Below are 14,992 nucleotides of genomic sequence, written 5' to 3'. Positions count from 1 at the left end.
AGGAATAATCAGGCCACTGTCCCAACTAGTCTCTCAAGCACAAGGGCCTTCTCCCCTCCTGTAGTTTTCCGCAACCAGAGAGGTTGGTAGCCATCACTGCCTCCAGTGGCAGGCAGTTCCATAGTTTATACGCTACATGAAGAAGTTATTTCTTTTATCTGTCTCAAATCTTCCAACGTTCGGCTTCGTTGGAGGAGTTCTAGTGTTATGAGAGAGGGAGAAAATATTTTCTCTCTCCCCTTTCTCCGTGTCACACCCAAATTTGTAAACTTCTATCATGGCCCCTCTTCCTTGCTTTTTCTCAAAGCCAGAGTTTCCCAGACTTGGGTCTCCAGCTGTTTTTGGACTACAATTCCCATCATCCATGACCACTGGTCCTGCTAGACATGGATGATGGGAGTTGTAGTCCAAAAACAGCTGGAGACCCAAGTTTGGGAAACCCTGCTCTAAATTTAAAAGTCCCAAATGCTGCAACCTTTCGTCACAGGTGAGTCTCTCCACCCTCTCGATCGCTTTGCCCTGTTCTGAACCTTTTGAAACTTTACAGTGCCCTTTTTGAGGTGAGGCTCAACCTGGGAAAGTCTTTTGTAGCTGCAGGGTTTATCCCATCTCCAGGTAGGCTTGATATGTCCTCTTTGTGAAGCTGCCAGTCAGTGTAGACAATACTGAGCTTTATGTGCCAATTGGTCTGATAAGGCAGCTTCCTGCTCAGTGTTCAGCCTGCTGAGTGAGACCACCTATTCTTGTCTCTCCTGCTACTTGTCTCCGAGCGACTGGCATTTTGGAGATAGACTGCCCCCGCACACGAAGGCTCCATTCCATACCACTGTGGCTATTTAAGAACATGCAAAGGCCCAAAGTCAAGCCAGCCTCCTGCTTCCCACACCAGCTGATCAGACGCCTCTGGGAAGCCCATAATCAGGGCACAAAGGCCACAGCCCTCTGCCCTTGTTTCTGCAAAGTAGCTGGCATTCTCAGGTACACTGCCCCTGAACTTGGAGGTTCCATTTAACTGTCCTAACTAAATACCAGTTGCATTGCAGCCGGGTGGACTAGAATCCCTTCCAGCTCTACAATTCTATGATTCTGTGACAAACCTGATTTGCTTTCTCCCCTTCCAGGGGAACGTCGTCCTCTGGAAACCTAGCGACACAGCCATGCTGTCCAGCTATGCCGTCTACAAGATCCTTTTGGAAGCGGGGCTCCCGCCCAACATCATCCAGTTCGTCCCGGCCGACGGCCCCGTTTTTGGCGATACAGTGACCGCCTCGGAGCACTTTTGTGGGCTCAACTTCACCGGCAGTGTACCGTGAGTTAGGAGGGGTGGGAGACCTTCTGTTTGTAGGCTGCCACCGATTTGAAGTTCTATTTACAGGTTGTTCTATTTCCTGTTCATAGGCTGCCACTTCCTGGAAGTCCTGTTTACGGGATGCTCAGCTTCCTGTTTACAATCTTCCACTTCCTGGAGGTCATATTTGTGGGCAGCTCAGCTTCCTATTTATAGGCTGCCACTTCCTGGAAGAGTTGTTTACCGGGATGCTCAACTTCCTGTTTACACACTGATACTTCCTGGAAGTTGTATTTGCAAGTTTCTCAGCTTCCTGTTTATAGACTGATACTTCCTGCAAGATGAATTTGCAGCATGCTTGACTTCCTGTTTATAGGTACCACTTCCTGGAAGAGTTGTTTATGTGTAAACAGCTTCCTGCTTACACACTGACACTTCCTGGAAGTTGTATTTGCAAGTTTCTCAACTTCCTGTTTATTGGCTGATACTTCTTGGAAGGTGTGTTTACAGGTTGCTCAACTTCCTGTTTATAGGTTGACACTTCCTGTCCGTGGCAGAGTGCAGGAGAGGCAAAGCCAGAAGTACTTCATTTCGTTCTCTCACTCTCCCCCCTCTTTTTTTTTCTTTTTGATTTCAAGTGTGACCAAACTCTTGCTTTTCAAAACAATAAAAATGCTAATGCTGTCACACCAGGAGTCCCACACTCCAGCGCTAATTTATGAGCTCCCCACCTTTTAAGGAGCAGGGGCGCATCCGAGCGTGGCGCTCGTTCAGAGGTTTAGAGGAGGCTGGCACTTTTAATAGCCTCGCAGTCTTCGGAGAGCCAGAGATTGCAGGAGAGAGGGGTGGAAATGGCAACTCCCACTCGCCCCAGAAAACAGCAAATTGTAATGGGAGGGAGAATGAGAATCTGCTGATGCAGCCTCTGCCAGAAATTAAGCAGCTGGCTGGTGGCAAACAGAGAATTTGGTGCCCCGAGAATTGTAGAATTGTTAGAGATGGAAGGGACTCCACAGGGACATCTAGTCCAACCCCCTAGAGATTGAACCCAGGATCACATACAATATGTTTAGGGGCAGGCTTGACAGATCGAAACAGAGATTATGTGTGTGTGTGTAACATCACTGTTCATATGAACATCGGAAGAGCCTGAGTTCTGAAATTCTGCATCATGAGAGCCAGTGTGGTGTAGTGGTTAAGAGCGGTAGATTCGTAATCTGGGGAACCGGGTTCGTGTCTCCGCTCCTCCACCTGCAGCTGCTGGGTGACCTTGGGCCAGTCACACTTCTCTGAAGTCTCTCAGCCTCACTCACCTCACAGAGTGTTTGTTGTGGGGGAGGAAGGGAAAGGAGAATGTTAGCTGCTTTGAGACTCCTTTCCAAACTCTTCTTCTTCTTCTTTTCCTCCCCTCCTTTCCAGAACCTTCAAACGCCTCTGGAAGCAGGTCTCCGAGAACCTGGATCGGTACCGCACCTTCCCACGGCTTGCTGGGGGTAAGAGTCTGATGTGGGTGATGCTGCCCCAGTTCTCCACAGAGGCTGGAAAGACTTCAGTTGTTCCTTGCATGAGTTGCTGTTATTACTCCTTTCCCCCAAGGAGCTAAGAGCATACCAACAGCCTGCTAGATCAGGGCACATGGCTCATCTTGCCCAGAATCCTGTCCTCACAGTGCCCAAGCTGATGCCTCAGATCCTGAGGCCAAGCAGGAGCTGAGCCCCAGAGCCCTCTCCCCATCCTGCCACGTTTAGCAACTGCTATTCAGAAGCATAGCTGCCTCCAGCTGTAGCCATTGTGGTTGTTAGTCACTCAGTGAATGCATGAACTGCTCAGGAAGGATGGAAATAAACTGATCTGCGCTGTGCGATGTGCAGAGAACCTTTGGAACTCCCTGCTGCAGGACCTGAGCAGAACAGCAACTCTCCCCACCCCTCAAGGCTCTTAGGAGAGAGCACCCTTGTGCTTGAGCTTTGCTTGTGGGCTTCCTGTAATAGGCATCTGTTTGGCCGCTGTGAGTACAGGATGCTGAGCTAGATGGCTTGATCCAGCTGGGGTCTTCTTATATACCTCCGGGAGGCATGTGGATTGAAAGGCTGAAATTCAGGTGATGGTTTGCCCGGAGACTCTGAGTTGCCTTCTGCCATGTTTCATTCATTCATTATACAACTGTACAATGGATGCTCGGGTTGCAAACGTGATCCATGCGGGATGCACGTTCGCAACCGGCAGTGGCGCGTCTGCACACACACGGGTTGTGATTCGGCGCTTCTGCGCATGCGCAAAGTGCGATTTAGCGCTTCTGCACATGCGTGACCGCCGAAACCCGGAAGTCACCCGTTCCGGTACTCCTGGGTTTCGGCAGCCTGTAACCCAAAAAAACGCAACCTGAAGCGTCTGTAACCCGAGGTATGACTGTACCTTGGTTTTCGAACAGCTTAGTTCTTGAACGTTTTGGCTCCCGGTTTGTGAACTATTTTTGGAAGCCGAACATCCAGCGGGGCTTTCGATTGGCTGCAGGAGCTTCCTGCAGCCAATCGGAAACCACGCTTTGGTTTCTGAACATTTTGGAAGCCGAACGGACTTTCAGAACGGATTCTGTTCGACTTCCAAGGTACGACTGTATTTCAGTGCTGCTTTTCACTCACCTGAGCAGCAAAGCGGTTTTGCATACAGTAATAACATAGCAGAGCGTCACGACCGCAACATAAATTATATAAAAAACAAGCAGCAATTCAGTGTTTGATTGGGGTGTGTGTGTGTGTGTGAGAGAGAGAGAGGATTTCGGCTCCCAGAAGCTGCAGGAGAGTTGGCCACTCTGAGAAGAGGAAGCTGGGCCAGGGTCCTGATCCAGCCGCAGGGCTCTTCCGACGTTCTCTCGATGCACGGAAGTCGCCGCCATGCTGCCGCTCAACTCCCGTGCCAAAGTCTCCCTTCTCTCTCTCCCTCTGCGCAGAGTGCGGCGGCAAGAACTTCCACTTTGTCCACTCCTCGGCGGACGTGCCCAGCGTGGTGAGCGGGACCCTGCGCTCGGCCTTCGAGTACGGTGGGCAGAAGTGCTCGGCCTGCTCCCGCCTCTATGCCCCCGACTCTCTGTGGCCCCGCATCAAAGCCGCGCTCCTGGAAGAGCACCGGAAGATCAAAGTGGGCGATGTGAGTGGGAAGACTCCTCTCCCGCTGAAGGGGCTTTGCGGCTCAGCGGGTGGCTGATGGGATTAGAGGCTGCACTTGGCTGGCTGTTAATTCCCATTGAAGGCACCTCTTTATCCCCTGCTTTCCCCCTCCCCGCTTTCGGGACCATCCCTGCCCCCTCCCCGCAATGCCTGACACCCCCTTTCCCTACAGAACTCTCTCCTTCGTCCTTAGTACAGTGGTACCTCGGGTTACATACGCTTCAGGTTACATATGCTTCAGGTTACAGACTCCGCTAACCCAGAAATAGTACCTCGGGTTAAGTACTTTGCTTCAGGATGAGAACAGAAATTGTGCTAAAGTGCTGCTTCAGGTTAAGAACAGTTTCAGGTTAAGAACGGACCTCCGGAACGAATTAAGTACTTAAGCCGAGGTACCACTGTACTCTCTCTCTCTCTCTCTCTCTCTCTCTCTCTCTGGCAATTAGAAATTAACTCGTTGCCTACACAGGCATGGGTTGGTTGCACGGAACAGACTAATTAAAAAAAACCAAACCACTGCCTTTTGCCGCCACCCCCTTTTTTCTTCAGAGAGCTATTGATGGCTACTAGCCATGGTGGTGGGACGCGGGTGGCGCTGTGGGTTAAACCACAGAGCCTAGGGCTTGCCGATCAGAAGGTCGGTGGTTTGAATCCCCATGATGGGGTGAGCTCCCATTACTCAGTCCCTGCTCCTGCCAACCTAGCAGTTCAAAAGCACGTCAAAGTGCAAGTAGATAAATAGGTACCACTCTGGTGGGAAGGTAAACGGCATTTCCGTGCGCTGCTCTGGTTCGCCAGAAGCGGCTTAGTCATGCTGGCCACATGACCCGGAAGCTGTACGCCGGCTCCCTCGGCCAATAAAGCGAGATGAGCGCCGCAACCCCAGAATCGGCCACAACTGGACCTAATGGTCAGGGCTCCCTTTACCTTTACCTTACTAGCCATGGTGGCAGTTCTCTGGCTCCACAGTCAGAGGCCAAGATGCTTCCGAGTCCCAGTTTCTGGAAAACACAGGAGGAGAGAGAGGGCCCTTGCTCCTAGATCCCACTTGCAGGTTTCCCCTTTGGGGGAGCTGGGCTACTTGGGCCATTGGCCTGGGTCAAGGCTGCAGGGCGGATCACAACGTCAGAGCACAATATTGCAAAACAGGAGGGGTCCCCAAAACATGTGGTGGCTCCCCTTCCAGCCATAGATGGCGAGGGTTGAAGCTAGATCCCTTCCCCATCCAAATCTCGTGCTCTGTGATTCGTGTCTTCATTGAGAACATTCACAGAGTGCTGGGAACTGTAGCTCTGTGTGGGGAAGAAGAACTCTCAGCACCCATAACAGACTACAGCTCCCTGAATTCTTTGGGGAAAGCATTGATGATAGCAGCTTCTGTACCTAAAGACACTGAACTTCATTTGGCAATTAATTACATTAGTTTCGGCCATTGCAGATAGCGAGATTAATAGTTTTTAGTGGGACTCGGAACTGTAGTGTGACGGAAACAGCGCTGATCGCAACAAAAGCCCCCATCTGCGCTGAAAATTTGAAGCATTATCATGTCACTTTAAACATTCATGGCTTCCTCCAAAGGATTCTGGGAACTGTAGTTTGTTAAGGCTGCTGAGATTTGTTAGGCAGTTCCCCCATTCCCCTCCCAGAGCTACAATTTCCAAAGCAGTTTAGCAATCAATCCCTCTTCCCAAGGAATAACTCGGGAGGGGAAGAGGGATTTCAGACCACCCTCAGCACCTTTAACAAACTACAGTTCCCAGAATCCTTCAGAGGAAGCCAAAGCAGTGTTAAAATGGTATCACAGTACCTTCAACGTAAGACATGAGCGCAGCCCTCGCTTTGGTGGGAGATGGGCAGAACAGAAACCAAGTGGCATCTCACTTTTTTCTTCCTCATTTTCTTTTCTCCCCAGCCGACAGATTTTGAGACGTTCTTCTCTGCTGTCATCGACCACAAGGTAACGGGCTTCATTGGTATCTTTTTTTCGGTTGCTCCAGTAATTCTGTGCGGTGAAATCAGGATTTCTCTATGGAAATTCTGTTCCTGTGCACCTCTGACTGCCCCCTACGCTGGTTTTGTTCATTTATCCTTGCAGACTTTCGGGACGCTGTAGCGTTGATCTCATTGGCCCAGTAGACTCTGTCCTAAGCTAGTGATTCCCTGCCTGGCTTTTGTATTGCAACCAGACCAGTCTGTTGCTCTCCCTGTCTTTTGCTCTAGCGCCACCTGCTGTTTGGCTCCCTGCCTTCTGCCCTACTGGGCCCAGTGGGTGCCAACCGCCATCACTAATGGAGAATTGTATGGCCAAGCTGGGATTCTTGGTTATTTTGAGCATCATACCAGATTCTAGATTATGGTTTCTGTAAAATCCGTTTTGTGTGTTAGCTGCTGGTAGCCGCCACCCCAGGGCTTTTTTTGAGAAAGATTGGGATGCAACAAATTTAGCAGCAACAACAACAACACATGTGCACACTCCTTATCCTTTGGCCACTGCTTGCCCAGCCTTTTGCAGACCGAGGGCCACATTCCCTTCTAGGCAGGCTTTTGGGGGCCACGTGTCATGGTGGGTGGGAGCAGAGGCAAAAGTGGGAGGGGCAATAAAGGTAAATTTTGCCTTTGTGCAATAGGGTTCTTTCAGGGCCGGATTTAGGTTTGATGAAGCCCTAAGCTACTGAAGGTAATGGGGCCTTTTAACGTCCTGCTGTCAACAACAAATTGTCGCTTTTTTGTGTTGAATATATGCTATATGGTAATTTATGGACCTACAGAACTGTTGCTGTATGTAGGTTTTATTTTATTTTATTTTATATCTTATATTTTGGAAATGTACATCCAGTCCCCCCCCCTTTAAATTTTTTTGGGGCCCCCCCAAGAGAGTGGGGCCCTAAGCTATAGCTCGTTTAGCTTATACGTAAATCCGGCACTGGGTACTTTAATAAAACAGTCACATGTCCTTCTCTATGCCCCCATCCAAAGAAGGAAGAGGCATTTTCAGAGTTCAAGGGAAGCACTTCCCAGCCAGGCTAAAACACTCTAGTGGGGTGCAAAGCTTGGGCAGTGAGGGGTGTGGCCTCAGAGGAGGGGGTGTGGCCTGATGAGAGTCCTAGGGGCTGGACAAAGAGGCTTCGAGGACCTCAAATCAGCCCCTGGGCCTGAGACCCCCATTTATTCACTAATTAATTTGGCTAGTTGCTTTATCTTGCCCAAGGCAACCCAGAGCAACTTACAACTACACCCCTGCAACATAGATGCATTAAAATCAAGGTGGGGATGGGGAAATGCGTCTCACCCTCTTCTCAGAAGCCACAGATAGAGGTGAAAGGCCTGGTTGAAGAGGAATGTTTTTGCCTGGTGCCTAGAGGTGTATAATGAAGGTGCCAGGCGAGCCTCTACGGGGAGCCACTGCAGAAAAGGCCCCGTTCTTGTGTTGCCACCCTCCAGACTTCTCACAGAAGAGGCACGTGAAGAAGGGTCCAGGGTCCAGGTCGCTTTTATGGGGAGAGTCTCTCCTTGAGGTATTGCTGTCCTGAGCCGTTTAAGGCTTTATACATCAAAAGCAGCACTTCGAATTGGGCCCGGAAACAAATTGGCAAGCAGCGCAGCCAGGCCAGGATCAGTGCAATATGCTCACGCCGTCTTGCTCTGGTGAGCAACCTGGCCGCCAAATTCTGGACCAGCTTGAAGCCTCAAAACCACCCTCAGAGGCCACCCTATGTATAATGCAATTGCAGTAATCTAACCTAGAGGTCTTTGTCCATGGAGTTTTCTTGGCAGGGATACTGGAGTGGCTTGCCGGTTCCTGCTCCAGGTGGATCATGTTTGGTCAAAACTCTCCACCATGACCTGCCCATCTTGGGTGGCCCTGCACGGCATAGCTCATAGCTTCTCTGAGTTATTCAAGCTCCTTCGCCACGGCAAGGCAGTGATCCATGAAGGGGCAATGATGAAATTAAAAGATGCCTGCTTCTTGGGAGAAAAGCAATGACAAACCTAGACAAAAAGCAGAGACATCACCTTGCCAACAAAGGTCCATATAGTTAAAGCTATGGTTTTCCCAGTAGTGATGTATGGAAGTGAGAGCTGGACCATAAAGAAGGCTGATCGCTGAAGAATTGATGTTTTTGGATTATGGTCTGGAGGAGACTCTTGAGAGTCCCATGGACTGCAAGAAGATCAAACCTATCCATTCTGAAGGAAATCAGCCCTGAGTGCTCACTGGAAGGACAGATCGTGAAGCTGAGGCTCCAATACTTTGGCCACCTCATGAGAAGAGAAAACTCCCTGGAAAAGACCCTGATGTTGGGAAAGATGGAGGGCACAAGGAGAAGGGGACGATGGTTGGATAGTGTTCTCGAAGCTACCAGCATGAGTTTGACCAAACTGCGGGAGGCAGTGGAAGACAGGAGTGCCTGGCGTGCTCTAGTCCATGGGGTCACGAAGAGTCGGACATGACTAAACGACTAAGCAACAACAACAACCTAGAGATTACCAGAGCATAGACTACAGAAGTTAGTCTATCCCTGTCCAGACAGGGGTTCAAAAGACGTTCATGGCTATGGCAGATTTTTGCCCTTCTGCAGTGCAGGTTGCTGCTTAGTCCTGGAAAACTTGGTGGAAAACGTCTCTCAGGATATTCCTCAATGAAACTCCGGAGTGCATCACTTGCACTGCAGGCAGTGTGATGTAGTGGTTATGGCGTTGGGCTAGGACCCCAGAGACGAAGGGTTCGAATTCACCCACACCCCACTTGGCCATGAAACTCGTTTGGTGGCCTTGGGGCAGCCTAAACTACCTCGCAGGTTTGTTGTGGGGATTAGAGGAGGAGAACGATGTCAGTTGCCTTGAGCTCCTCGGGCGAAAATGGTGGGAACCAAAAAAGGCCCAAATTAGCAAACCCGTTTCCTCCTTCCACCTAGGGATATAGATCTGGCCTGCCCATCCTTCTTGGACCCACAGCCAGCGAGCCCACAGCCACCTGCCCTTCCCTGTCCCGCTTTCCATGGCTCCCTGTCCCACCCCCCTCCCCAGTCTCTGGGTCCTGCGTGGCGTTACCCACACCTCGGTTCCTTCCTCGCCCCCCCTCGCTCTGCTATCTCCACCTCCCAGGAGCTGAGCTTCCTCCATTCCTGCCTTTTCTGCTGAGCGAATCCCTGCTGAGATTACGGCTGAGCCGGCAAATGCTTTCTTTAAAGACGTATTTTCACAGCTTAGGAGCAGGCATCTGTCAATAATGATAACCCCACCGCTGCCATCGCCTCCTCCTCCTCCTCTTCGCTCCCCGCCCTCACGTTCCCCTGCTTCGCTCCGTCTAGGCACATTTCCCCCTTCCCGTAGCCGAAGACTTTCCCTTTGAAGTCCTTTGCTTCTCCTGTTGAATCGGGCTAATCTCTCGTCACACCCAAAGGGGTTGGGAAGAGGCGCCACTGACCACGGGGATCTATCTTTGGGGCAAGTTTCTCGTTTCCCAGAATCCTCCTCTTCTTTCCTTTGCTTGGCCCTCCTAAGAAGGTCAGGGGCGGCCACCGTCCCTTCCATCTAGCTCAACCCCCCCCCCAGATGAGCCAGCCCACCTTGGCCAAGGGAGTGGAGCCACCGCTTGAGGGCATTACAGTGGTATCTCGGGTTAAGTACTTAATTCATTCTGGATGTCCGTTCTTAACCTGAAACTGTTCTTAACCTGAAGCACCACTTTAGCTAATGGGGCCTCCCGCTGCCGCCACGCCGCCGGAGCACGATTTCTGTTCTCATCCTGAAGCAAAGTTCTTAACCCGAGGTACTATTTCTGGGTTAGCGGAGTCTGTAACCTGAAGCGTCTGTAACCTGAAGCGTATGTAGCCCAAGGTACTACTGTACAGTGGTACCTCGGGTTACAGATGCTTCAGGTTACAGACGCTTCAGGTTACAGACTCTGCTAACCCGGAAGTAGCGCCTCGGGTTAAGAACTTTACCTCAGGATGAGAACAGAAAATGCACGGCAGAGGCACAACAGCAGCGGGAGGCCCCATTAGCTAAAGTGGTACCTCAGGTTAAGAACAGTTTCAGGTTAAGAACGGACCTCCAGAACGAATTAAGTTCTCAACCAGAGGTACCACTAAGTAACCTCTGAGCGCTTTACGGAAACAAACAAAATGATGAAATCGGCGAGTATCCGAAAACTTCCGAAAGAATTAAAACTGGCAGTCAGCCGAAGAATGCGTGGATAGGCAAAAAAAAAAGTTTCTGGTGGGCGCCGAAAAGGGCACTGTGAGTTTTGGCACGTTCTGGACTTCAAAAGGCCGGGAGTTCCAAAGTGTAGGTGCCGCCTTCATGAAAAAGATCTTTTGCATGGTGTACTGCAGGCATCTGTAACAGTGGCAGTTTTGCAGAATTTAGCAGTCGTGGGGGTGTTTATTAAGGTGACCCTGTAAGCAAACTGGTCCCAAGCTATTAAGGGCTTTACAGTGGTACCTCAGGTTAAGTACTTAATTCGTTCTGGAGGTCCGTTCTTAACCTGAAACTGTTCTTAACCTGAAGCACCACTTTAGCTAATGGGGTCTCCTGCTGCTTCCGCGCAGCCGGAGCCCGATTTCTGTTCTTATCCTGAAGAGGTACTATTTCTGGGTTAGCGGAGTGTGTAACCTGAAGCGTCTGTAACCTGAAGCGTATGTAACCCGAGGTACCACTGTATATGCTAGTAATGCCTTGTGGAGTCTAAGTAATGTTAACCTCCTTGGTGATGCTCGATTTTCAGCGGAGAACAACTCTGAAGTCGACACAGTAGAGTGCTGTCGGGGTGCTTGTACCGATCACCCAATTGCAGGCGGTTGTGTGAATGCGATCTGGGTGGGTGCAGGACTTGGGCCTTCCTTCACAAACCCTCCATTCCGGTGGTCGCACCCAAATTTTGTAGGGCGGGGATGGAAACTGCCCGTGCCATAATGCCATTATACAAACCCGTGGTGCGACTGCATCTGGAATACTGTGTGTCGTTCTGGTTGCCTCCCTTCAAAAGGGATATTATAGAGTTGGAAAAGATTCAGAAAAGGACAAGCAAACTAATCAAAGGGGGGGTGCTGGTGGTGGAGCGACTCCCCTATGAAGGAATGTTGCAGTCTTTGGGACTTTTTGGTTTAGAGCAGTGTTTTCCCAAACTTGGGTCCCCGGCTGTTTTTGGAGTACAAGTCCCATCATCCATGACTGCTGGTCCTGCTAACTAGGGATGATGGGAGTTGTAGTCCAAAACAAACAGCTTGAGACCCAAGTTTGAGAAACACTGGTTTAGAGAAATGTTGAGTAAGAGGCGACCTTATAGAAGCTTATAAATTTATGGGTAGAACGGAGAAAGGTTTTTTTCTCCCTCTCAAAATAACACTAGAACTTGCTAGGCATTCGATGAAGATGAACCAAGGAAATGGTTATTCAGAACAGATAAAAGAACTTCTTTATGCAGCACATCGTTAAACTACGGAACTCCCTGCCACAGGAGGCAGTGATGGCCACCAGCTTGTGTGGCTTTAAAAGATGATTGGACAGATTCATGGAGGAGGAGGAGACTATCGATGGCTGCTAGCCACAGGCAGCCATGCTTCTGAATGCTAGTTTCTGGAAACAGTGGGAAGAGTTTGAAGAGTTTGGATTTGATATCCCGCTTTATCACTACCCGAAGGGGTCTCAAAGCGGCTAACATTCTCCTTTCCCTTCCTCCCCCACAACAAACACTCTGTGAGGTGAGTGGGGCTGAGAGACTTCAAAGAAGTGTGACTGGCCCAAGGTCACCCAGCAGCTGCATGTGGAAGAGCAGGGAATCGAACTCAGTTCACCAGATTACGACTCTATCGCTCTTAACCACTACACCACACTAGCTCTCTGAAGGGGAAGAGGGCTCTTGTGACCAGATCCTGCTTGCTGGTTTCCTCTTCTGCCACCGTGAGAACAGGATGGTGGACTTGATGGGTCATTGGCCTGATCCGGAAGGTTCTCTTCATGCTCTTATGTCCTTCTTCTCTTCCAGTCTTTTGAGCGCATCAAGAAGTGGCTCGGCCACGCCAAGACATCGTCGAACCTCAGCATCCTGGCTGGAGGCGGGTGCGATGATAAGGTTGGGTATTTCGTCCAGCCGTGCATTATTGAGACGAAGGACCCGAAAGACCCCATCATGCAAGAGGTGAGTCTTCGAAGGGGGCAGCGTTTCTTCCCAGGGGAACGTTGACCGTCCTCCGTGGCTCACACACACATTTTGTGTGAAGCCGGAAAGCTATGGTGTGGCTAGGAAGTCACAAGATCCAACTTGGGTGGCTTTGAAAGGGGATTGGACAAATTTTGGGTGGGTGGGTTTGAATGGCTGTGCTCTGCCTCCACAGTCAGCAGCAGCAATATTCCTGAATACTAGTTGCTGGAAATTGCAAGAAGGGATTGTATTTTAATACTTTGTTGGAAGCCGCCCAGGGTGGCTGGGGAGACCCAGCCACGTGGGCGGGGTATAAATAATAAATTATTATTATTGGGGATTGGGTTCGGGTCTTGCTTGTGGGTTTCATCAGGCTGGCCACTGAGAGAACAGGATGCTGGACTAGATGAGGCATGGGCCTGATCCAGCTGGCTGCTAAAGCAAAAATTGCCAACAGTATTTGTGTGTCCCCCCCCAACACAGCTTCCAAGGTGGGTACCATGGATGAAGGCATTTACCCTACTCTAGAAAGGAAAAGGGACGCGGGTGGTGCTGTGGGTTAAACCACAGAGCCTAGGGCTTGCTGATCAGAAGGTTGGCGGTTCGAATCCCTGCAACGGGGTGAGCTCCCGTTGCTCGGTCCCTGCTCCTGGCAACCTAGCAGTTCGAAAGCACGCCAGTGCAAGTAGATAAATAGGTACCGCTCCAGCGGGAAGGTAAACGGTGTTTCCGTGCGCTGCTCTGGTTCGCCAGAAGCGGCTTAGTCATGCTGGCCACATGACCCGGAAGCTTTACGCTGGCTCCCTCGGCCAGTAAAGCGAGATGAGCGCCGCAACCCCAGAATCGGCCACGACTGGACCTAACAGACAGGGGTCCCTTTACCTTAGAAAGGAAAAAACCTTTGATCTGTTAAGACTGGAGGCAGCAACATTTTATGTTGGATCTCACATTCTACTCCAGGGAAAAACCAGAGGTCGTTGGACTCCAGGTCCCATCAGCTTCATCCAGTAGGGGCAATGGTCAGGGATGATGGGAGCTGTAGTCCAGCAGCATCCAGAGATCAATAGATTGCCCATCTCTGCACTATATGATGTGATGGAGGTAGCCGGGGGGCAGTGAAGGCAAGCGATGGAGGCATCTATGGGCAGTAAAGGCAAAGTGACAGCCTGGTTCAGGGATGGGAATTTGCAACTCTCTTTGTGTTGTTGGGGCTCCAGCTCCCATCAGCTTTAGCCAGGCTTGGCCAGTGGTCTGGGACAACGCTGGGAGTTGGGGTCCTACTCAGAGTAGACCCCTTATGTGGCATCCAGCTAAGTTCGACTCTAGGTGTTATCTAAGCTGAATGTTGGAAGGTTTGGGACAGATCCTGAAGAACTGCAGAGGCTTAGACACTCACACCAATGCTGTTCTCAGAGATGAATCTCTTGTCTCTTATCTTTTGCTCCCTATCTCCTCCCCCCCCATTCAGGAAATTTTCGGGCCCATCCTGACGGTATATGTTTACCCGGAGAGTCAGTACAAAGACGTCCTTCAGCTGATTGACAACACTTCTCCGTATGGCCTCACGGGGGCAGTGTTTGCCCAAGATAAGTAAGCACTGGAGTCCACCCCCCCACCCCCCCAGGGTCTCATCCTGACCACATTTGCCAGCATAGTACAAATCAGGTGGTGCGAGCAAGTCAAGAAAGGAGGAACTAATTTTATATAGGTATGGGTTTTGATTCTGGGCCATCTTTCCAAGACAAGGATCCACTTTTATTATTGTTCCTTATTATTTCATTGGGTTGGTACCCCACCTTTTCCCCTCCGAAGAGCTCAGTGGTGTGCATGGTTCTGTCCGTGCTCATTTCATCCCCACAGTGACCTTGCGAGGTAGGTTAGGCTGAGAGAGGCACTGACTGCCCCCCCCCCCCCGGCACATCCAGTGATTCCATCCCTGGTCTTCTGGGTTGTCTGTGTGACCTGTCGCGCAGGTGTGGCCTCGTGCTGTCTTAACATGATTTCCTCCCCCCCCCCCCATTTCTATGTCTCTTACAGAGCCGTCATTGACGAAGCGTCAAAGGTCCTGAGGAACGCAGCCGGCAACTTCTACATCAACGACAAGTCAACTGGCTCCGTCGTGGCGCAGCAGCCGTTCGGCGGATCCCGGGCCTCAGGTGTGCGAGAGCGAAAGTTGGGTGGGGTTTTGCACTGGGTTCTGCCTTTCTCCTCTGTTTTAGTCACCTTTAAAGCCCTAAACGGCCTCAGCCCAGTATACCTGAAGGAGCGTCTCCACCTCCACTGTTCTGCCCAGGCACTGAGGTCCAGCACTGGGGGCCTTCTGGCGGTTCCCTCGCTGCGAGAAGCCAAGTTACAGGGAACCAGGCAGAGGGCCTTCTCGGTAGTGGCACC

The 14,992-nt window shown here is 50.8% G+C and overlaps 1 protein-coding gene across 1 annotated transcript in view; it reads left to right on the top strand.

Moving 5' to 3' along the window:
* Positions 1-14,992, top strand: part of ALDH4A1 (aldehyde dehydrogenase 4 family member A1) — a 28,431-nt gene that overhangs the window by 11,048 nt on the left and 2,391 nt on the right. Inside the window, exons 8-14 of the mRNA XM_053401009.1 lie at positions 1,122-1,309; positions 2,708-2,781; positions 4,239-4,435; positions 6,368-6,412; positions 12,446-12,598; positions 14,070-14,191; positions 14,639-14,757. Coding sequence (XP_053256984.1) covers positions 1,122-1,309; positions 2,708-2,781; positions 4,239-4,435; positions 6,368-6,412; positions 12,446-12,598; positions 14,070-14,191; positions 14,639-14,757 — 898 coding nt within the window. The remainder of the gene's footprint in view (positions 1-1,121; positions 1,310-2,707; positions 2,782-4,238; positions 4,436-6,367; positions 6,413-12,445; positions 12,599-14,069; positions 14,192-14,638; positions 14,758-14,992) is intronic.

Source organism: Podarcis raffonei, chromosome 8 (assembly GCF_027172205.1).
Source record: "Podarcis raffonei isolate rPodRaf1 chromosome 8, rPodRaf1.pri, whole genome shotgun sequence".
Lineage (NCBI taxonomy): Eukaryota > Metazoa > Chordata > Lepidosauria > Squamata > Lacertidae > Podarcis > Podarcis raffonei.
This window is presented reverse-complemented; position numbering and strand designations above follow the sequence as displayed.